The 24,999-nt window shown below is 41.0% G+C and overlaps 1 protein-coding gene across 1 annotated transcript in view; it reads left to right on the top strand.

Annotated features, from left to right (window-relative positions):
* The first annotated feature begins 3,316 nt into the window (after positions 1-3,316).
* TACR1 (tachykinin receptor 1) overlaps positions 3,317-24,999 on the top strand; it is a 165,028-nt gene continuing 143,345 nt past the window's right edge. The window contains exon 1 of the mRNA XM_052649253.1: positions 3,317-3,705. Within this exon, the coding sequence (XP_052505213.1) occupies positions 3,317-3,705 (389 nt within the window). The remainder of the gene's footprint in view (positions 3,706-24,999) is intronic.

The following is a 24,999-nucleotide window of genomic DNA, read 5'->3' on the forward strand; positions in this document are numbered from 1 at the left end:
GAGGAAAAAAATAGAATAGGAAAGACTAAAGATCTCTTCAAGAAAATTGGAGATACCAAGGGAACATTTCATGCAAAGATGGGCTCAATAAAGGACAGAAACGGTATGGACCTAACAGAAGCAGAAGATATTAAGAAGAGGTGGCAAGAATACACAGAAGAACTGTACTAAAAAGATCTTCATGATCCAGATAATCACAAAGGTGTGATCACTCACCTAGAGCCAGACATCCTGGAATGTGAAGTCAAGTGGGCCTTAGGAAGTATCACTATGAAAAAGGCTAGTGGAGGTGATGGAATTCCAGTTGAGCTGTTTCAAATCCTGAAAGATGATGCTGTGAAAGTGCTGCACTCAACATGCCAGCAAATTTGGAAAACTCCACAGTGGCCACAGGACTGGAAAAGGTCAGTTTTCATTCCAATTCCAAAGAAAGGCAATGCAAAAGAATGCCCAAACTACCGCACAATTGCACTCATCTCACATGCTAGTAAAGTAACGCTCAAAATTCTCCAAGCCAGGCTTCAGCAATACGTGAACCATGAACTTCCTGATGTTCAAGCTGGTTTTAGAAAAGGCAGAGGACCAGAGATCAAATTGCCAATATTCTCTGGATCATCAAAAAAGCAAGAGAGTTCCAGAAAAACATCTATTTCTCCTTTATTGACTATGCCAAACTCTTTGACTGTGTGGGTCACAATAAACTGTGGAAAATTCTGAAAGAGATGGGAATACCAGACCACCTGACCTGCCTCTTGAGAAATCTGTATGCTGGCCAGGAAGCAACAGTTAGAACTGGACATGGAACAACAGACTGGTTCCAAATAGGAAAAGGAGTACGTCAAGGCTGCATATTGTCACCCTGCTTATTTAACTTATATACAGGAGTACATCATGAGAAACGCTGGGCTGGATGAAGCACAAGATTGCTGGGAGAAATATCAATCACCTCAGATATGCAGATGACACCACGCTTGTGGCAGAAAGTGAAGAAGAACTAAGGAGCCTCTTGATGAAAGTGAAAGAAGAGAGTGAAAAAGTTGGCTTAAAGCTCAACATTCAGAAAACTAAGATCATGGCACCTGGTCCCATCACTTCCTGGCAAATAGATGGGGAAACTGGCTGACTTAATTTTTCTGGGCTCCAAAATCACTGCAGGTGGTGATTGCAGTCATGAAATTAAAAGACGCTTACTCCTTGGAAGTACAGTTATGACCAACATAGACAGCATATTGAAAAGTAGAGACATTCCTTTGCCAACAAAGGTCTGTCTAGTCAAGGCTATGATTTTTCCAGGAGTCATGTATGGATATGAGAGTTGGACTATAAAGAAAGCTGAGCGCCAATGAATTGATGCTTTTGAACTGTGATTTCGGAGAAGACTCTTGAGAGTTGCCCGGACTGCAAGGAGATCCAACCAGTCCATCCTAAAGGAAATCAGTCCTGGGTGTTCATTGGAAGGGCTGATGTTGAAGCTGAAACCCCAATGTTTTGGCCACCTGATGCGAAGTGCTGACTCATTTGAAAAGACCCTGATCCTGGGAAAGATTGACAGCAGGAGGAGAAGGGGACAACAGAGGATGAGATGGTTGGATGGCATCACCGCCTCAATGGACACGAGTTTGGGTGAACTCCGGGAGTTGATGACGGACAGGGAGACCTGGCGTGCTGCAATTTATGGGGTCGCAAAGAGACGGACATGACTGAGCGACTGAACGGAACTGAACTACTGGGGAGCCCTTCCTACTGCCTCTCTGGACCCTGTTCCAGCTTGGCCATTTGGCGTGGCCTTGGAGTGGGAGACAAGGTCTTAAAACCCGCCAGGGCTGGGTATGGAGTGGGGAGCTAAGACTGGCAGACCTCTCCTCCAGTGCTTATGCAAACTTGGCAGCGGGTTGGGGAGAGGAAGACGAATCCGCGACGCTACCGGGGGATGGGCTCTGGCCCAGAGTCCCGGGAGGCTCAGAGGCAGAGGCTGCAGGTTGCCGGACCGCGAACGCGAGACAGGGGTTCCTGCAGAGAGCCCAGAGCTGCGCGTCTGGGAGACACACTGGTTAGCAGAGAGCTCAGCCCAGTCCCCACTGCCTGCGAAGGAGCCTCATCTGGAGAGCTTAGCTGGGGCTTTTCACGGAGCAAGGGGCCAAGCTCCCAGGGGAGCTGAGGAAGATGTTCTCCAAAGCTTAGAACCCATCACTGCTTCTCAGGGATTCGGTCTACTAGTGAAAGGAACTAAGTATTTGGGAGCGTTTCGGGCTGGAGCGAGGTGGGGAGCGCAGCGTCGGCACGTTACCCCCACACATTGCCAACTCCAACCGCCAGAGGCAGGGGCCTCTGCAGAGTTACGGCAGCATTCCCGCCCTCTTTGGATGTTGGGTGTCCATCCCTGCAGCTCCTTCCCAAATCCTTCTTTTCCCCTTTGGTTCATCTGTGCTTGCAGCTGCGGACCCCATCTGGCGCAGTTACTCCAAGGCGACCTAGCTAGCGCCCCCTCCAGGATTGTGTTGGGAGCACGCACGGTTTGCAGACTCCCACAGCAGGTAGAAGCAAAAGGCTTGGTGGCTGTGATGGTGCAGTGAGCCGGCTGTCAACAGATAGTGCAGCTGCGGCCCTGTGAAAGAGGGCTGGCGAGTACGCAGCCCAGGTACTGCCCCTTCTCGGTGACGTCGCTACAGCCTGTTATAAAGACCTCGGGCGCAGCCTGCCAAGGTTCTGCTAACTCCCAAGCTGAGCAGGACTTGAGCCAAGAGGCGCCTGCAAAGCTGCAGGCGGCGGCGGCGGCAGCGGCGGCGGCGGTAATGAAAGCAGAGGAAAAAATCTCCAGCTGGACCCAGGGCCCCAGCATCCCGGCCATAGACTCTGACTTTTTACAGGTCGTGCTGTGACTAATACCTCGCCCCCAAGTCCTCACGCAGCATAGGGCTTTGCCTTTCTCGCTGCAGGCAGGAAGAACAGCACTTGCAAGGAGCAGCAGGTGCAGTAAGGTGGGGGGGTGTCTCCTGCTTTCTGGAACCGTGACCCGTGGAATTTCTTTCTCTGTTCCAGCTCAACGCAGGAGAAACGCTGTTTGCAGATTACAGAACTCAAGTGCTTCCTGAAGCTTAAAAGTGGAGGAATTCAAAGCCAAGGATATACAGCACATCTAGAAGATTTTATTTGAGCGTCAAGTCTTCTTGTAAAGAAGGGTTCTGTCCAGAAAGAGCCTACGAGCCCTCCCGTCTGTGTTCAACAGGGCTTTTTGACCTCAGGTGCTGGCTCAGGACCCTGCTGCAAAAGGGTCTGTGTGTGTATAGAGAGGAGGGCTTAATCGCTTAGCAGAAGAATGGATAACGTCCTCCCAGTGGACTCAGACCTCTTCCCAAACATCTCCACCAACATCTCGGAGCCTAACCAATTTGTGCAGCCGGCCTGGCAAATTGTCCTTTGGGCAGCTGCCTACACAGTCATCGTGGTGACCTCCGTGGTGGGCAACGTGGTGGTTATGTGGATCATCTTGGCCCACAAGAGAATGAGGACAGTTACTAACTACTTCCTGGTGAACCTGGCCTTCGCAGAGGCCTCCATGGCTGCATTCAATACAGTGGTGAACTTCACCTACGCGGTCCACAATGAGTGGTACTATGGCCTCTTCTACTGCAAATTCCACAACTTCTTCCCCATTGCTGCTGTCTTTGCCAGTATTTACTCCATGACGGCTGTGGCCTTCGATAGGTGAGCTTGACCTTTGTGGAAAAAGGGAAAAGTATCTTTAAAGGAAGATAGCATTGCTATGGAGCTTCAGGGTGGAATAGTGCATGGTTCAAGGTGGAGACTGACCACTTGTACCCCTGGATTTGTACTGACAGCTAGCCGAGTCGGTTGTTGATGGGGGATTTTAATCTTATCTGATGCTTTTCTTTTCTATCTCTCTTTCCTTTTCTACTTCTTTCCGATGTGTGTACAATCACTCAGTCGTGTCCAGCTCTCTGCAACCCCATGGACTGTAGCCCGCCAGGCCCCTCTGTCCATGGGATTTTCCAGGCAAGAATACTGGAGTGGGTTGACATTCTCTTCTCCAGGGGATCTTTCCCACATAGGGAGTGAACTTGCATCTCCTGCATTGGCAGGTGGATTCTTTACCACTGAGCTGCCTAGAAACATCCCCCCTTTTTTTTTCTTCATTTAACTCTTTTTTTCCCCTTCTCCACTCATCTCCCTGACATTTTTCCTTTCAACTCCTGCTTTGCTTCTTTCCATATATTCCTTCTCTCTTCTGCCTTTACAGCCTAAAGGGGATACCTAGGGTGTAGCCAAGGGTCTGGTGCCTGACTAGGGTACTGTGAATCCCTGCAGCGCTGCTCTTCTGCTGTTCAGCCTTTGGATGCTTTCCAGTTTTGAGTACATGTAGGCAAAATTCCTCATTTTCACTTTTTCCTGAAGATTCAGGGGCTTTCTGCTTCCATCTCACCCCTCTAATATTATTTGGATGTTAAGAGCATTTCATTAGAATCATAAAATGCAGAATCCTAATTAAGCTCTGTCTATCCTGCTAGGAGTTCTCATTCAGGAATGAGAGGCAGCTATGTTGTTCTTAAGGAACACCACATATAGGGATCCAGGAGTTTTTCAAAATTTCTCTTGCCATGTAAGGTCAATGTTTTTAGTCTGTCTGTATCCATAGAGAAACATGCTTGGCAAAGGCAATCTAAGGCAATTGAGAGCTCTTTCCTGCATCCGACAGGCTGGGGTTCCAGAAGCTGATTAATAGTGAAAATGTTGGCATTTTCAAGTGGGTCCCAAGGTGGCATGATGGAAACTAATTATTAGAGCATAGCTCTGTTTGTATTGACTTTTTGTGAGTGCCCTAGGTCTCTAATGTGTATTTCTATAGGTTTACAAGTGTTAAATGTTTACCTAGGATGTGGAGGTATGTTTGAAACACCTGCCACTGTGATTTTGAAATGGGTCCTTCTGATGGCCTTGCTGAGATAAATAAATATGAGAAACCCAAAGAAGAAGCTAAGAGAAAAGATTCAAAATTTTTTTCCCCAAAATTATTGAACTCTTTTGCATAAAATTTGTAATTGATTTGAGCAGATTCTATAGCCAAATCTCTTTTTAAATCAGAGAAAACTATGTTTCTTTTGCAGTGATATCCAAATGCTGATTTTTAAGTTCCCTTTATGCAACTCTTTTGTGCTTATAACATGTAATGTGTAAAATAAGTTTGGTGAGTCAATTTATACGTTAAATATAGAAGAGAAACCAATTACTCAAAGTGGTACTGAAATGAATTTTTTTTGAGAATTTCTCTCTTATGCTACTCTGGTTTTTAGGTATTTGTTTTGCTGGATGTCAGGTACACCTGTAAGTCTTTCTGCAGTGACTTGCTCCTTTAACATCTCAGCCCCCTTAAACTTAGAAAACTCACAGCATGATGTATAACTGATTTTATGTGCAGTGAAGCCTGATGCCATTTCAGCTTTACACATGCTATCTTGATTATCCCTAACTTAGAGGGAACGTTGATATTTTTACTTCACTGGGTACTTGTGAGCTCAAGGGAGACCCGGCAGTCAGTGTGAGCCCAAGCATTCAGTAGCTGATGGAGCCCCAGCAAACAGCTCTCCTGCTTGGCTTATACAGGAATGACATGTTCCATAGCACTTCTCTTTCTCTTTGCGCTTAGAAGGTGAGTGGTAGGACTCAGGGTCAAAGTCTTCACAGTGGGTTGTGAAAGGAGCCAGGTTTTGGCTGCCTCGACTCTGACATCTCAGGCTCCACTGTTTGTCTCTAGGCAAACCACACACAGGACCCTGACTCTCTGTGACACCCTCGGTAAGATCAGAAGATCTCTGGCGTCAGAGCTGAGGGAAATGACAACAAGAAATGCCACTTGTGCCTGGTGTGCGGGTTATCGACGGCAGGCTCAGGGTTAGGGTTCAAGTAGAGTTAGGGATGCTGCCTCAAGGCTGTGTCTCTAGGTTCTCCAACGCTCCTGCTGTTTTTCCTTGCTCAGCCTCTTGAGCACAGTGAATTAATCCCCTTAGGCCCTCCAATGAATCTAGCTCCCCTACAGGCATGGTCATCCATTCTTTCCCTAGAATGTTTTAGAAAGGAAGAGGCCTCCATATGGATGATCTCTTCTTTAACTACGCCATGGCAATGCAGACTTGGAGGAAATGTTAAATTACCTTTTTGTATGCTCCTTGAATTTTTAACAGATAACCTTTGAGTTATCTTAAAAAATAAAAGCAACATGGTTTTCCTGATTGTAAAATTAAACCTCATTCTTGAAGAACATAGACACAAAAATACAAATCACCCACGACTCCACCATGCAAAAGTAACACCTGTTAACATTTGAATTTCTCTTTTTATGACTATTTCACTACATTATTGAAGTAAGATTCTAGGTAATTTGGTAAGTTTTTTTTTTCCATTGATATTAATGGAAAACATTAATAATATTTTCTCATGTTATTAACACTCTTCAGTAACATAATGGTAGTGGCTTCCTCTTAATATTATTCCATTATATGAATATGCTATTATTACTTTAACCATCTCCCTACTGTTGAGAATCTACTAATTCTGTATGATAATTTTATTTTGTTTCCTTGATTGTTTCCGTAGGGTAGATTCCCAGAAATAAAATTACTGGGCCAAATGAAATGAAATTTTAAAGAATGCTTTTTCCTAATTTTAAAGGATTCTAAACCCTGGGAAGAGCAAGGAGCGTGTCTTTTCTGTTTTGTTTACTTTATCTTCTCAGAACGAAGAAGAGTGCTTGGTACTTAACAGTCACTATATGCTTATTGATTAAATGAATGAACAAATGAAATAATATGTGCTCCTATAAAAACATTTGGAAGAACATTATCAATGGCATGCTCAGGGTTTATAACTATGTTCGAGGTAGAGAGGAATAAGGCCTCAAGGCTGTATTTCCAAGACCTGCATTTTAAAAACTGTGAAAAATCTACCATTCCAATACAGAAAACTAGATAAAGGTCTGGAACGCTAGCTTATACTTACTTTTTCTGTGTTACTTATGCCACATAGAGTCACTCCTATTCAATATACATTTTGGATCATAATAAAAAGTTTCAACGGTTGTTTTTTTTGTGTGTGTTTTGTTTTGTTTCATTTTCCAAATCATGAAATAGTTTCCAAAATAAGATTTTTAAAGGATGCATTATATTGCAAAGCTATAATCATTTATTTAATCATTCCTCTATTTTTAGATGTATATTGTTCCCATTTTTAATGATTACAGGTAACTGTGAAATCAATATCCTTGACAGAAATCTGAGAGCATCCCTTGTTCTTTTCATAGAATAAACTCCTTAAAACTGAATAGCTGGGTCAAACTGTCTTGGTAAACTTTGCCAAATTTCCTTCTAGAAACAAAGTGTAGGCAGAGAAAAAGACTTCAGCTGCAGATTGTGGAACTGATTTGAATCTTTCCTGTAAACTTTCCATAGAGTGAAGGGAGAGAGACAGAGAAAGATAATGAGAGTCCCTGCAGAAGCAATACCCATTTACTGAAGGCAATGGCTACCTAGAATTTTTTAAGGTTGCAGAGACAAATATACGAAATAATATTCGGTTTACTAATTAAACTCCAAAAAATACCAAGGATTTTTCTTTTTAAAACTCTGTAATTTCTCCCACTCAAAACAAAATTTTAAAATTCCTTCGTATTTTAAAAACTAAAAGGTATGTGTGTGATGTTTCATGAAATCGGAAGTTGGAAGACACTGAGAGGGGCACCTTCACTCTTCAGGAGCCAGTAACGACTGGTTCCAGTTTTGTGGAGCAGCATCCAAGAAGGGGGGGGAACCAATCCTTAAGCCCCACAAGAGGGGCAAGAGAAGTGAGTAGGAACCTGACTTGGAACCTAGCTCACAGCAGCCAGAGGCTCAGAAAAATGCTGGTCTGATAACACTGTTTCTTTACCTGGCAGGGGCTGTTATAATTTCAGAGAATGAAAGGTGAATGTTGCTTACTTCTCAGACTGGGTCTAAATAGATATATTGTATTTGAGTGAAAGAAAACATCCAAAAGATGATGGTCTCTGGACAATATGAAATTTGTTCAGGACCAAAAAATAGTTCCTCATATAGGGGTAATGACTGAAGGTAAAAGAGGGAATGAACTCTGAGAGATTACAAGAAGAACCAAGACATGCATAAACAACAAAACTCTGGTTACTGATTTCCTGGTACCCATCCCACTCTGTCCCAGTCACACTCAGCTACAAGTCTAAAGAGCCTGCTTCCCAAGTCTCTGCTAGACCTGCAGTCTGTCCTTGAACCTCACCTTGTTGACAGACTTGGATCCCATTGTATATCTCAGGGCAGTCCTTCTCCATCACACCCAGAGGCAAGTCTTAGATCCCAAGATCCTTTCCTCAAATTTAGACAGATCTTACAGTCCGTGACTAAGCACCCAGGTGTCGCTGAGAATGCTCGTTCACTAGAAGTTCACCCATGGTAACTGACCCTTTCTTTTCAAATCATGAATCTTGAATAAGGGTTGATACAGACCTTCTTGAGTTTTTTACATCTTGGATGAATCATTTTGGCTGCAGGACCTTTCCTGGAGAGGTCTACTGCCCACCTACTCTGGAGTTGCCCCAACTGCCCTTGCCACATCCTCTCCCAACTCATAGGAGCCCCCAGGGTCCTGAATGGTCAAAGCCCTTGTTTTGGTGGGGGTGGGGGGTTGAAACATATATGAGTTCAACTGGGGGAAAATAAAGAGCAATTTTCAATGTAAAAGCACATCATAGGACCACAAGACTTGACTACTATTACTGTTGTTCAATTAGAAAATAGTAGAATAAAGATTGTAAGGGAGAAACACTCACTGTTAAACTGGGCAAAGATCTCCAGTCCATCAAGGGATGGTGCCACCAGGTACATGGTTCCTGAATCAGGGCCTCATGCTTTCCTTCAAAGGGCTTATGATACATAATGATTGAAAGGTAACTATAACATAAGGTGTTATATGATAGGTTTCATAAATATTGTACAAATTCTATAGGAGTGAAGAGGCAAGAGGCAAACTAGCAGTGATGATCAAGGACGGCTTCAAACGGTGATAACTGATTTGGGCCTTAAAGATTGGATAAGATTTTTAAAGAAGATGTTAAAGAAAGGTGATATTCTAGGTAAAACAAACTATACAACAGCAATATGGAAGTAAAAAGTTGCAAAGTATTTGGGGAGAATGACAGGCTGACTCAATTTGAGTGAATTCACAAGTGAATCAAGAAATGGATGGAAGAGTTGGTCAGAAGAAAATGAGTATAGTTTTTGTTGGATTTTATGTGAAAATATAATGATTAGTTTGAAATGCCCAACAAGCAATTTGAGAGGTGGGGCTAGAGAATAAGAACCTGGGGAAACAAAATCTATATTTAGGAATTTTCTAAACAGATGGCTTACTGGAAATCTGAAAGTAGAGAATATCTCTTTTACCTATATATATGCTTCCACAAAAGAAGACAAAGATTCATGGAAATATTCTACCAGGTATTAGAAGGGAAAAAATAAGAAACAGAGAGTTAGTGGAATAATCAGAATATGTGGAATGACAAAAATTAAGAGAGATGAGTTATGATGGGTTATACTAATTATAGTGTCATTAGAATCCAAGGATGATGACATTAGTTTTGGCAATTAGAGAACATGGGTGAGCTGCTAGAGACAGTGTCAGCACAGTATGAAGTGTGTGTGTGTGTGTGGGTGGGGGGGGGGGTTGGTGGATAAACTTAGATGCAGTGAGGGAAATGGCCTCTGATTCATCCATTTGTCCATTCAGCAAAGCTTTATTGAGCACTTACTATGTACCAGATGCTAATGCACTAAAATATTGCCTCTGCCCATCTGCTCTCAATCTTCAACTATCAACAAAGTGAGAACACCATTATAATCCAGTGCAATTAGTACCACGCAGAGGGAGTTCGGAGACAAAGGAATGGTCTACCCTTGGGAATGTGGGAAAGGCTTAGAGTGAAATAAAGAAAAGGAAGAGGAGGGGAAGAGGAAACAAACAGCAAAGTACAGAGAAAACAGTGTGAAGTTTGGGTTTTTTAAAATAAACTTCAAGAGCATTGGATTGGGGTTATCATAATGATTTATTCATGTTTGTCACCTGGGAACTAGAAAGAGGATTTTATATTAATGCAATTTATAATGATACCTTATGGTGCATGTTCTCCAATATACTGTCTCATCTAAGCCTCGATACCAATGGGGCTTTTGTTTCCACTTTGGATAGATTATTAAAAACAATTTCTTTTATCATCATCCTCATACTCGCCACTCCCTATCAACTTGGAGACCCATGCAATTTGCATTTATGTGCCTTAGACATCTGCCTGTATGCTCCTGCTCAAGGTGGCTTTTGAATTCTGTATAGTCTAAGGAAAGTGATATAAGGGTCCTACTGTTTCAGAGAGGATGTTAGAGCCCTTTTAACAAATTTTCACTCACATAATAATTCAACCCCACAAACTTCTAGACAACATCATTGTAAGAAGATCAAATTCTGCTTAAATATTTTACTCAAGTTGTCTCATTTGTTAAATTCATTCCATTTTGAAGCATTATAAAATCATTCCTTTTGTTGAAGGAATAATCACCCTGATTTGGGGCTGCCCTTACTAATATAATGCCTCTTCCCTGTGGCCGTCTCTCTGACAGATCCATCCTGAAGCTTCTCTATCTTGGTTAACTGTCCCTAGTTCCTTCATCTTTCCATCCTCATAGTCTCTACTTGCTATTCCCATTTGCTCAAGTCAAAGTCGCTCAGTCGTGTCCGACTCTTTGTGACCCCATGGACTATACAGTGCGTGGAATTCTCCAGGCCAGAATACTGGAGTGGGTAGCCTTTCCCTTCTCCAGGGGATCTTCCCAACCCAAGGATCAAACCCAGGTCTCCTGCATTGCAGGCAGATTCTTTACCGGTTGAAGCACCAGGGAAGCCCAGTGGTCCTTTTAACTGAGAGTTTAAATAATGCCCAGAACTGAGCATCACCCTATTACCATTACCTGGTCCAGACCCACCTGCTATAGGGCTGGTGTGCTACCTCTTGACTTTGTCTTCTTAGACTTAGTTCAGGTGCTGCCTCCACTAAGAAGCTGACCTTACTCTGCAGGTCTAGTGAGGTGTCCCTCCTGTGTATTACTGTCATTCATGCAGGATATTCATATATCATTTATGCAACTCTCTGTAACTGGTTGATCTTTCCCACACCCTCCCACCCACTAAACTGCAAGCACCATGAAAACAGGAATGCTTTATATGGTTTTCCGTTACCTGGCACAGAATAGGAAGTTATTAAAGTGTGTATATAGTAGTTGATATGACTGTACTTCTCTTCTGCACACACCAACCAAAATCTGAAAACCAGACATCAGACAGACTTCAAAGCACACCTATGATCCTATGCCTTGAAGCAAAAGAAAAATCAGACCAAATTTCTGTCTACCGTGATGTTTTGCTACAAAATAGAAAACTTTTGGTTTCAAACCCCTGTTCAAGAATAACTATGTGTTCTAATTCACCTGTCTCTTCCAGACTTCACTTGACTGGTCCCCACTGGATTCCCAACCCACACCCTGTCCGCAACAGGTATTATACCCCAGAAGAATACCTTTGGTTGAGAGAGGTGTTTATCCTTCCTACCTTGGTGTTTATCCTTTCTCCTTTAGCGCCAATCTATCAAGGCATACTGAAAACTCTGAGTATTTCATGGACCCTTTTGTGGTCCAACTACTGCCATCCCACTGGCTTTTTCTTCAACACCCTTGCTAGCAAGAGGGTGGTTTACTTGTTTCTGCTTTACTTGTCTTTCCTGAGGCAGGACCAGCAAAATCTGTCCTCCATCCATCCAGCCCTCCAAGTGCTATATCTACAGTATTTGTTGAACACCTAGACTGCACCACATTAAAATGCCATCAGAGACACAGGAACATTTCAGCAGAGTGGCCTGAGAAAGTCATAGACCTTGAGGACAGACTGGGAAACTGACTTACTTTAGAAACTGATTTTCCACCTTTAGAAGCTGGGTTTCCAACTTTCGGAAGGAGAACTGCGAAGCTCTGTGGATAAGGAAACCCAGGGATGAAAAGATGCTTTAATAACAGCCATGTGACATAAACCTCAGTGTGAGTGTTAATGTGTGAACTGCCCGTTTAACATTTGGGACTCTCCGTGGAGTGCATTTCATGTCTTTCGCATATGAATGTCTTTCCATAACCTTACATCTGACTTTTGATAATGGAGTTCAGTGTAGGAAAGGTTTCAACAGTGGTTCTACACTTACTAGCTATGTGAATATGGGCAAGATACTTAACCTCTCTGGGCCTCAATTTTCCCACCTCATGAAAAGGACATTAATAAAAGTATTAAAGTGGAGTATTGTTGCAAGGAGAGAGGGAAAAGGAAAGGAATGGAACTGCATGAAAAGTTCCTAAGCTGCCATCTCTAATAATCCACGACACACCATTATTCTGTCACAGCATCCTCTTGGATGCTTTCTACATCAGGTATAACAGCAGCAAGATGAAACATTTATATCCTTCCCCTCTCCCCCCATAAATATAAACTATAAATTACTTCTAATTGAGTCAGCAAACCTGTTTCCAAATGCCATCCAGCATCCTTCCCATCTGTGGAGATGCACATACTCTTTACCAGAAGCCAAGTATTTGGATATTATATACAGCTGACTCTTGGACGACAGGAGTTTGAATTGCATGAGTCCATTTATACCCAAATTTTTTCAATAGTAAATAATATAGTTCTACACCATCAGGGGTTGGTTGAATCCACAAATATGGAGGAATAGAGGGCAGGCTATAAATAATACTGTGGATTGTCAAGGGTTGGTGCCTCTAATCCCTGCGTTGTTCAAGAGTCAACTGTGTTACAGCCCAGAAAAAACAAATCATTTTCTTTTATACCATCTCCAAAATTACATGTCACATCCCACATCCTACATGTCCCAAAGACACCACCTTCACATTATGCTTCATTTGTGTGTTATACGTTTGACGGAGAACCTGGTCATAGCAAAAAACATTAACTTGCTGCCTGTGTTTCACTGATATTCAATTTGTTAAAGTTGTGTTTCTTTTGCCTTTGAATACTTCTCAGTCTTGGAAGTTTTCTTATAAATCTAGTTTGCATGTGTTAAATATCAGCTTTCTCTTGTCCTGTGACCAATGCTCCATTTGGTGGTGTTTTTCTGTTGCTAAGTCATGTTTGACTCTCTGCGACTGCATGAACTGCAGCAAGTCAGGCTTCCCAGTCTTTCTCCTGGAGTTTGCTCAAACCCATGTCCATTGAATCAGTGACACCATCCAACCGTCTCATTCTCTGTCATCCCTTCTCCTTTTGTCCCCAGCCTTTCCCAGCATTAGGGTCTTTTCCAATGAGTCAGTTCTTCACATCAGGTGGCCAAAGTATTGGAGCTTCAGCTCCAATGAATATTCTTCCAATGAATATTCAGGGCTAATTTCCTTTAGGATAGACTGGTTTAATCTCCTTGCTGTACAAGGGAGTCTCGTCTTCTCTAGTATCACAGGTGGAAAGCATCAATTCTTCAGCACTCAGCCTTCCTTCTGGTCCACCTTTCATATCTGTACATGACAACTGGTAAAACCATAGCTTTGACTATATGGAACGTTTTTTGACAAAGTAATATATCTGCTTTTTAATATGCTGTCTAAGTTTGCCATAGTTTTCTTCCAAGGAGCCAGCGTCTTTTAATTTTGTGGCTGCAGTCACCATCCGCATTGATTTTGGAGGCCAAGAATGTGAAATCTGACACTGTTTCCGCTTTTTCCCAATCTATTTGCTATGAGGTGGTAGGACCAGATGCCATGGTCTTCATTTTTAACTAAGTTTTAAGCCAGCTTTTCACTCTTTTCTTTCACCTTCATCAAGAGGCTCCTTAGTTCCTCTTCACTTTCTGCCATTAAAGTGGTAGCATCTGCATATATGAGGTTGTTGATATTTCTACAGGCAATCTTAATTCCAGCTGGTGAGTCCCCCAGCCCAGCATTTTATATGATGTACTCTGCATATAAGTTAAATAAACAGGGTGACAATATACAGCCTTGATGTACTCCTTTCCCAGTTTGGAACCAGTCTGTTGTTGCACATCCAGTTGTAATTGTTGCTTCTTGTCCTGCATACAGGTTCCTTAGGAGGCAGGTAATGTGGTCTGCCTCCACATTATGAATATTCCTGCCTCCTCCTTTACGAATATTCCATAGTTTGTTGTGATTCACATGATCAAAGGCTTTAGCGTAGTCAATGAAGCAGAAGTAGATGTGTTTTTGGAATTCCCTTGCTTTTTCTATGATCTAACAGATGTTGGCAATTTGATCTCTGGTTTCTACATCTGGAAGTTCTCAGTTCACATACTGTTGAACCCTAGCTTGAAGGATTTTGAGCATAATCTTGCTAGTATGTGAAATGAGTGCAATTGTATGGTAATTTGAACATCCCTTGGCATTGCCCTTCTTTGGGATTGGAATGATAGCTGACCTTCCCCAGTCCTGTGGCCACTGCTGAGTTTTCCACATTTGCTGGCATATTGAATGCAGCACTTTAACAGCATTGTCTTTTAGGATTTGAAATAGTTCAGCTGGAATTTCATCACTTTCACTAACTTATTCATAATAATGCTTCTTAAAGCCCACTTGACTTCACACTCCAGGATGTCTGGCTCTAAGAGAATGACCACACCATCATGGTTACCTGGGCCATTAAGAGATTTTTCGCACAGATGTTCTGTATATTCTTGCCATCTCTTCTTAACCTCTTCTGCTTCTGCTAGGTCCTTGCTGTTTTTGTCCTTTTTTGTGTCTATCTTTATATGAAATATTTCCTTGCTGTCTCCAGTTTTCTTAAAGAGATCTGTAGTCTTTCCCATTCTACTGTTTTCCTCTATTTCCCTGCTTTATTCACTTAAGAAAGCTTTCTTATCTCTCCTTGCTATTCTCTGGAATTCTGCTTCAATTGGGTATATCATTAAGCAGAGATTATTATATGTTTAAAGTACACAGAAATATAAACAGAAAAACTAGATACCCTATGGTTTCATGTTAAAAAATTAAAATGTTATGAATCAGGTATTACAAGATAAACTTACAAGTTTATAAACAATAGTTGCAATAGTTAAATTCACTTGCTCAGATAATTAAGGCTTTACTATTTGTGGTAAGACTTTCAAGATTTGCATTTGTCCTTGATAGATTCTAAGGAAGCTGAGAATTAGATTTGGGGTGACACAACCTTTCCAGTAGTTTGAGTTTTGAAAGACTTTGTCCTCCTTTTATTTCCTTCAGTTTCAGGTTTTACCTGATTGAGCTGGTCTGGCTCAGTCTCAGGTTATTTGCTGTATTTGCATTTCTGATTTACAGAGATTTGCAAGACAAATACGAAGACAGTTGTTTTATTTCCCCCTCAGAACTGGTCTGCCACCTAAATGATATTAAAAGAATGATTTGCCCAAAAACATTAAAAAAAATTTTTTTTATATTCATGAGAAAATTTTCAACTAAACTGCAAATCGAGGGTTCTATTTGCTACAAAGTTAGGGTTCGATTTATCATGCCTTCAAAAGTTAGCACAAGACATTCAACAAAGACCTTCTTAAGCCCAGAGCTAAAATCACTAATATTATCTTTATTAGCCCCCGAGTACGAGCTTTCAATTTTAATTTCATATTATGAGGGTTCAGGTAACACTGTTGGTTTCTTTTGGTATGTTTAATTATTGTTGTTAAGGGGCAGATTTATATGCCCTGTCTTATAATATCAGGCACGGGAAGCATTCCCCAATGAGATTCATAATATTTATCCTACATTATAATTAGGCACAAGAGATGTAACCATCTTATATAAATCCATTTAAATATACCAGATTATATAAATTTTCATTTTATTTGTGCCAATTATTATACCTTCAACTTTTGTTTCCATTAGAATCCCATCAGCAAGTTTTTTTCCAGTCTTAAAAGATGTGTTTATATATATACATATACATGTGGCATATTTTGTTGTTTACTTGCTAAGTCATGTCTGACTCTTTTGCCATCCCGTGGCCTGTAGCCTGCCAGGTTCCTCTGTTAATGGAATTCTCCAGGCAAGAATACTGAAGTGAGTAGCCATTCCCTTCTCCAGGGGATCTTCTCTACCCAGGGATTGAACGTGCATCTCCTGCATCGGCAGGCAGATTCTGCACCACTGAGCCACCAGGGGAGCCCGTGGAACATGCATTTCTACGTATATATATCATGTTGGGGACTAATGGGAGATTTCCTTTTGGTTCATTCAACTGTAGTGTTGTTGCCACCAAAACCTTGGCTTTCTCTGCCTCTAAAGTTGAATAAAAAATACAGAGACAGAATTTGGAAGAAATAGAAAGATGACTTAAATCTTCAACCAGTAGGGGAGAGATCACAGAAGGCTAGTGCCTCAGGAACTGTGCCCCACCTCCTCTGAGAGCTGAGAGACAGTATATAGCCTGGGCCTCATGGTCTTAGAGTAAATGATAGGCTCAATGTAATGAAAGTCTTGCATTCTTGTTTTGTTTCAGAAGTCATAGCTGGTATCAGGGAACCCAGTAATTGGGTTTGTCTTCCTCTGGTATACTGTACTATGGCTTTCTTTCTGAAATGAAAAAAAGAAAGAAAACTACAAGGGAAAGCCGTAAAGGAAAGCACCAGGTACAGGATGTAATTAGCATAGAGTTAAAGGGTAATAGGTGCAGGATATAACTCATGCAGAGTTAGGGAGGTGATAGGTGCTGGTAGTAGTTTATATAGTAGCAGGTTGGTTTTGAGAAAAGCAAACTTAGTTGCAGACTACAGATTGCTGCTGCTGCTGCTAAGTCACTTCAGTCGTGTCTGACTGTGTGCAACCCCATGGACGGCAGCCCGCCAGGCTCTGCTGTCCCTGGGATTCTCCAGACAAGAACGCTGGAGTGGGTTGCCATTTCCTTCTCCAATGCATGAAAGTGAAAAGTGAAAGTGAAGTCGCTCAGTCGTGTCTGACTCTTCATGACCCCATGGACTGCAGCCCACCAGGCTCCTCCGTCCATGGGATTTTCCAGGCAAGAGTTCTGGAGTGGGGTGCCATAGTTAAAGTAAAAACAAGAAGTGATCAGGCCTGCTTACTGTTCTCTATATCTCCTTTGTTCTCAGGAAAGGGAAAGAAACAAAAGAAAAACTCATTCCTCTTTTTTTCTATTTCACTGAAACAAATTCCCTCTGTTAGTTTCCCTCTGTTATTTCCCCTCCATATCAATGCAGGAGGGGAAATAGGTATCATTCTTGCTTGGCTGAGGACAGAACCTTAGTTTTGGTCATTTGATGATCACCAGCTCTCGGGCCCAGGGACTCATCTGTCTCTTACTTCAAATTTCCCTATTTGAATCCCAAGAAATCTTTATTGGGAGGACGAGGGACAATAGTCTATCTTCTGCAGCTTCTTCAGGCTGGCACATGAGTCATAGACCCTACCCAGGTGGGGTCATGGAATTCTTGCCCTGTTCACTAAGGGGCTGCAGGGTGGGTTTTGTAGCTATTCCTGCAGGATCTGTTCTGAGGAGTGGCTGTAGTGTCTGCATCATTGTTCCCTTGAATTGAATCTGTTGTAGTCTGAAGGAGACAAAACTTAACAAGTGGTTTAAAAAAAGACAGAGGCCAACGATCAGTAAAAGAATTATTGCAACTAGTTAGGGGCCAGAGAAAGAGTAATAACCAAGTTACATTTGATAACAATTTTGATTATTGTCATAATAGAGTCAGTATTTGGGTTATCCTGTACAAACAAGTGGAGACATTTGGGATCAGTAGTTGGAGGAGGGACAACCAGATATTAATAGACAAAATAGATCTTATTTCTTTTTAGGAAAATAGGCCTGATTCCTAATCTAGACTTAACACTTTGAGGAGATGTAGCCAGTTGTCTAGGTTTATCTAAGTAGGTTTTAACCTTTAATGTGGCTATTGGTCACTACATATGTGTTTTTTTCTTTTTGCTAACATATGATCTAAAGCAACTTCATCATCTAAACATATAAGATTTACATGGGAAAACCTTTCAAAGTTAAGATTGTAGTCACCAGCTGCTAGCAGACATTGCTTTGAGAATGCCTGATGGCATTCCAAGTCTGACACAGCTCGGAAAACTCAGGTTCTTAACAATACAAGGGTTGTCTGAAATCACACCATAGTGTCACCTATTTATTTTCTTAGATGTCTGAACAACACTCTATTTTGACTTTTAATAGTAATTTCCCCCTTAATAGCCAAAGCAGCCATCACTGTCATTGATGTTAGTATTTCTATAGGTATGAGAAGATGTAAGAACCAGAGCCCATAAAATCTTCTCTTAAAAGTATCTTTCTGAAGGCCTGTTCTACCAGTTTTTCCAGAGCATAGACGGCCTCATTCCTGATCTCCACCCGGAAATCCTTTCAAGGGGTATTCATGGTTGGTAGATGTAGTGACCATCATTTAATCTTTGTAGAGGTAGATGGTGAATGCCAGTTTCCAGTTGGAAGAGCCTCTTCTGGGTCATATATTTGACCATAGTTTGGGGAGCATTTCATGACAATTTTGTCCCATGGTACTAGGAATGCTCATTCCCAAATCTGGTGATTTCATTGACAGGACACTCAATGCTCTGTTGCTGGTTTAGTCCATAAAGCAGTATTCAAAATTCTCTGGGCTGCTTGTCCTTATTAGTTTCAGGAAAATATTCATTTTTGTTGCTTCTTCCCATATCTAGAGTTACATTGTTACAATCATTGATCTCGTACAGAACTACATATCTAATCAACTGCTTCAAGTCACCTAGTTATCATTAGTATCCTGCTTACACACTGGGTACTGTAAGAGACAATAATTTTATAAAATAGGCAGGATATAAGTAATGTAGCTAGTAACAGTGGCAAAGTCATAGTGCAGCAGGGAAACAAAAGCATGAACAACTTGAAAACAAAGAACAAGTTATAACAATGACTAGAATGACTAACTAATCCAGTTGCAGTAAACCATCGAGGCCATAGGAGAGCCAATTGGAGAAGCCAAATTCTGGCAGGAACAGGTAGAGAGAAAAAGATAAGTTTTTCATTTTTGTTTACAAAGGCATACTTTATCAATTTGTTGTAAGTCATAGCATAAGAGAAAAGGTTTTTCTGAAAAAACGAAAATTCAAGCTAGTATATTTTCCAAAGTCACAAAGTTATAAATCATATTCATCAGTTCATTCAGTTACATGTTGATCCTGTTGATCTTGATGAAGTAATCAAGTTTTCTATTAGAATTTTGTCAGTGGTATTTGTGTCAGTTCAGTGGTATTTTCTACAGACTATCAGAAACTTCTATTTGCTTAGAAAGTTCTTTTTATGAGTCTTCTTGAAAATCTTCATTTTTGTAACAGCATCAGTATAAAATAATTGTCTATAAAGGACAAAACTTAAAATAGCATGGCTAGAGATTTGATGAGCAGGAAATTTGGATATTTCCATAACATGTAGCAAAGAGTGAAAAAACTGGCTTAAAACTCAATATAAAACAAACAAACAAACAAAAAAACAACTAAGATCATGGCATCCAGTCCCATCACTTCATGGCAAATAGAAAGGGAAAAAAGTGGAAATAGTGACAGATTTATTTTCTTGGGTTCCCAAATCACTGCAGATGGTGACTGCAACCATGAAATTAAAAGAGTTTGCTGCTTGGGAGGAAAGCTACGACAAATCTAGACAGTGCATTAAAAAGCAAAGACTTCACTTTGCTGACAAATGTCTGTGTAGTCAAGGCTATGGTTTTTCCAGTAGTCATGTATGGATGTGAGAGTTGGACCATAAAGAAGGCTGAGCACTGAGGAATTGGTGCTTTCAAATTGTGGTGCTGGAGAAAACTCCTGAAAGTCCCTTAAGCTTCAAGGGGATCAAACCAGTCACTGTTAAAGGAAATCAACCCTGAATATTCATTGGAAGCACTGATGTTGAAGCTAAAACTTCAGTACTTTGGCCACCTGATGGGAAGAGCCAACTCACTGGAAAAGATCCTGATGTTGGGAAAGACTGAAGGCAAAAGGAGAAGGGAGTGGCAGAGGATGAGATGAATAGATAGCATCACTGACTCAATGGACATGAATTCGAGCAAACTCTGGGAGATAGCGGAGGACAAAGGAGTCCAGTGTGCCTCAGTTCAGAGGGTGGCAAAGAGTTGTACATGACTTAGCAACTAAATAACAGCAACAAATCACATTTTATGTTAACAACTAGAATTAGGACTGATAACGTATATTATATATAAATTCTGAAATATCTATATTAATGACATTTTATCCATACACTATAGCCTAAAGTTCACCTCCAATCATTTGGCAATGTTTATGAATTTAAAATACCAAATAAACTTAAACATTCCTCTCTGAGATGTCTCAGAGATGTTTCCTTGAAGCATCCCAGAGTTAGCTGGAGGTTAAAATAGCTTTAGTTAGATTTTGATACTGCTGCTGCTGCTGCTGCTAACTCGCTTCAGTCATGTCTGACTCTGTGCAACCCCATGACGGCAGCCCACCAGGCTCCCCTGTCCCTGGGATTCTCCAGGCAAGAACACTGGAGTGGGTTGCCATTTCCTTCTCCAATGCGTGAAAGTGAAAAGTGAAAGTGAAGTCACTCAGTTGTGTCCGACTCTTTGGTACCCCATGGACTGCAGCCCACCAGGTTCCTCCACCCATGGGATTTTTCAGGCAAGAGTACTGGAGTGGGGGTGCCATCGCCTTCTCCGGATTTTGATACTTGGGACTATCAAAAAGGTTTTAAAACAAAACAGGGTCATAGGTCACTAACAATACTTTTTTAACCAAAGCCACAAAATGTTTAAAAGAAAACAAATGCGAATCGAGGGCACAGAAATTCACACAATATCTTATCAAAGAGGAGCACTTCTAACACAGAGAAATCAAATTCCAGTCTTGCATTAGCTTACTTAACGAAATCCATTAACTTAGTTAACTCCAATCTAAATTTAGTAATCCTGACCATGTATGAAACTTTTTCCTCCTCCTCATTTTCTGTATCCAGCCTGTCTCTCATTTTCCATCCAAATAAAGTCAACCAGATCATTCTTTTTTCTCACTAAAATATCCATTCATTCCTCATGCCTTCTTTACTGAAAATATACTCTTTCAGTAAACATTTTCTGTCTCTTACTGTACACTGCAGTGTCTGTTATTCCACTAGCTTTTATTATATGTTTAAATTAGAATCTTCAACTCTTAAGACCCTAATTTTTAATCAAAGCTAAGAAGTAAGCAATTATGAACTCTCTTTTACATTTGCATTCTATAGATTGGTAAGCACAGATATCAGTGATAATTTCTTAAAACACTTGCTTTCTGATAGAGAAGAACAACTCAGGCTAACACCAAATATTTTCATTTATATTCCTAAATAGCTTAATCTCTCTGTTTAGTAATTGATATTTCAGTATCTTCTAGCTAGTTAATAAACTTCCATCGCTTAAATTAACATAACTCTAGAACCTAAGGTTACAAAGTACCTGGAAAGATCATCTTAAGCAGATGTTTCTAAAATACAGTTATTTAATGGTTTACCCCAAATCTCTTATCTCATTTACATTTGAAGTTTTATCAAAGCAAGTTATTTTTCTTGCAACAGATATAATAAGGTCTTATTTATTAAATCTAGGTACAGTAAAGTAGTATACCTAATTTTGATTACTTTAAAGATGACTATATCAATTAGATTCACAAACTTAAACATTAATATCAGGTATCAAGTTAATTTTGAGAATTTCTGAGTTTACGTGAACCTGAAATTTCTTTAGGCAGGTTTCTTTACATTTAATTTGTGAGCATTTACTTTTTAATTGAAAAGAGCCTTTTATAAATTCAGTTTTGATAATACTTTTCAAGGTAGAGTTATTGCATATGTATAATGTGTACACAGACACAAACAGGCAAAACTAGAGATCTCATGACTTCACTGAAAAAAAAAGAGTTATGAATTAGATATTGTAAACTTGAAGAGATTCCTAGTCTTCCCCATTCTATCGTTTTCCTCTATTTCTTGCATTGTTCACTTAGGAAGTCTTTCTTATCTTTCCTTGCTATTCTTTGGAACTCTGCATTCAGATGGGTGTATCTTTCCCTTTTGCTTCTCTTCTTTTCTTAGCTCAGTGGGTAAAGAATCCACCTGCAATTGCAGAAGACCCCGGTTCAATTTCTGGGTCAGAAAGATCCCCTGGAGAAGGGTCAGGCTATCCACTCCAATACTCTTGGGTTTCCCTTGTGACTCAGCTGGTAAAGAATCCACATGCAATGTAGGAGACCTGGGTTCGATCCCTGGGTTGGGAAGATCCCCTGGAGAAGGGAAAGGCTCTACCCACTCCAGTATTCTGGCCTGGAGAATTCCATGGACTGTATAGTCCACACGGTCACAAAGAGTCAGACACGACTGACTGTCACTTTTTATTTTCTCTTCTTTTCTCAGCTATTTGTAAGGCCTCCTCAGACAACCATTTTGCCTTTTTGCATTTCTTTTTCTTGGGGATGGTTTTAATCACCATCTCCTGTACAATATTATGAACATCTGTCCACAGTTCTTCAGGTACTTTATCAGATCTAATCCCTTGAATCTGTCATGTCTACTGTATAATTGTAAGGGATTTTACAATTATACAGTAGAAGTTTACAGACAGTTGGAATACATTAAAGTCGCTTGCTCAGTTGACTAAGGCTTACTATCTGTAAGGATTGGCTCAGGGAGCATCCCAGAAGTTTGAATTTTAAACTGGTACTTTCTTTGCTTTTAGGTCTTATCTTTTTTAGCTAATTAGGCTTAATCTCAGGTCCTTGTGGCCTGTTATCACTCTGGTTTGTAGAGATTCGCAAGAGAAAGTCAGTTGCTTTTAGTTCCCCAAAGAACAGCTCTGTCACCCAAAAGATACTAAAAGATTTTATCAATGACAAGATTTCTAATTAAACTGAAATTAATTTTGTAAGTTCTATGTTCTACAGTTTTGGAGTTTAATTTGTCATGCCTTCAAAGGTTTGTATAAGGCATTCAGCAAAGACCTTCTTTGTTTACAAATTAAGCCTAGAGCACAATGACTATTTTATTTTTATTAGTCTTTGCATGTTAGTTCCTAGTATTTACTTACTTTGTATGGTTCAGGTAACTATTGATTTCCTTTAGCATGTTTGGTTAATATTTTCTGAGACACAGATTTATATGCCTTGTTTTATTCATATAATACTATTGCAGGACCTCCTATCATAAAACAGGAGGTAAATGGTTACCATGGCGCCTGGCCAGGGTGGGCAGTCAGTGTGCTTCCCCTAACAACTCCTCCCAAGAGACTTCATACTCAAGATACTTCTTGGGAATTGGGGCAGAGGTCTCTTTCTTCTGTAACTTCTTCTTGCTGTGCATGGGCGTAGTCCTGCCTAACAGAGTAGAAGTCTCTCTTTACTTGATCTAAGTTGAGGTATTCTGTATCTGAAACCAGCCTCCACTCTTGTAGTAACAGCAATTTAGCCTGAAACTGTTGGACCCTAACAGGGGTCAAACAGGAGACCTAACAGGATGGTCATCACTGGTTCCCAGAAAAGGAAGGCAAAATTTGGGGTGAGGGCTGCAAGGTGTGTGAGTTTCTTATGATTGGTTGGTGGTGAGGCAACAGGGTGCTGCTCCAAGGATCTTGCGCTTGGCCTGAAGTTACCATCCTCCAGCTGGGTGGGGGTCCTAGTCCTGTTGCTGCTTCTGCTAAGTCGCTTCAGTCGTGTCCGACTCTGTGCGACCCATAGACGGCAGCCCACCAGGCTCCCCTGTCCCTGGGATTCTCCAGGCAAGAACACTGGAGTGGGTTGCCATTTCCTTCTCCAATGAATGAAAGTGAAAAGTGAAAGTGAAGTCACTCGGTCGTGTCTGACTCTTAGCGACCCCATGGACTGTAGCCTACCAGGCTCCTCCGTCCATGGGGTTTTCCAGGCAAGAGTACTGGAGTGGGTTGCCATAGTCCTGCAGGAGAACTCAAAGATTTTGTTATGTGTCTTTCTTGAGAAGAAACCAAGACCAAGCCCCAAGGCTGAACCATCACTTGACTCTTCTTCTGTATGTTTCTGCATTCCTTCCCTTTCTGGATTAGCAAGTGTTTGAATTTTCCCTTTGGAACTCAGGGAAGGTCAAGGAGGCTGAATGAAGCTTATATCCTACAGACAAGAAACAGAAAGGATCTGTACTTCAAAGCCCCACAGAGTCCTGCTTAGTTTTAATTCAGGGAACCAGGCAACTATGGCTCCAGTAACTTTCTTTCAAAATGGGACATAGTGCTGCCTCAATTTGGAGAACAGACACTGAATCGAAAGCATTTCTGACTCGCATACAGGGTCAGAAATACTTTCGATTCAGTGTCTGTTCTCTGGGAACACGTGTACACCCGTGGCGGATTCATGTTGAAGTGTGGCAAAACCAATACAATATTGTAAAGTAGAAAATAATAATAATAAATTTTTTTTAAAAAGAGAGTATTTCTGAGTTCCAAGTCCTAGATCTGAATCTTGTATGATCAAACTCTGAGTCTCTTGGTCTGTCATTTTGGTGTTAAAGAGACCCAATGAGACGTAGATAGACAACTGGAATTTTAATAGACAAAATATATCTCATTTCTTTTCAGAAGAATAAGCCTGAAATGCAATCTGGACCTGGCATTTCAGGTCCAGGCAGTTGGTAGCTGGGTAACCAGTTGCCTAGTTTTATAAAAAGTAAGGTTGTAGTTACTAGCTGCCAGCACAGGCATTGTTTTGAGAATGTCTGGTAGCATCCAAGTTGGTATCACTCAGAAAGCTACAAAAACTAGTCTGAAATTGCATCTATAGTGTCACCTAGTTATTTTCTTGGATGTCTGAACCATAGCTACTCTATTTTGACTTTTAATTGCAATATTCTTCT

This window comes from Budorcas taxicolor, chromosome 11 (assembly GCF_023091745.1).
Source record: "Budorcas taxicolor isolate Tak-1 chromosome 11, Takin1.1, whole genome shotgun sequence".
NCBI classification, from domain to species: domain Eukaryota; kingdom Metazoa; phylum Chordata; class Mammalia; order Artiodactyla; family Bovidae; genus Budorcas; species Budorcas taxicolor.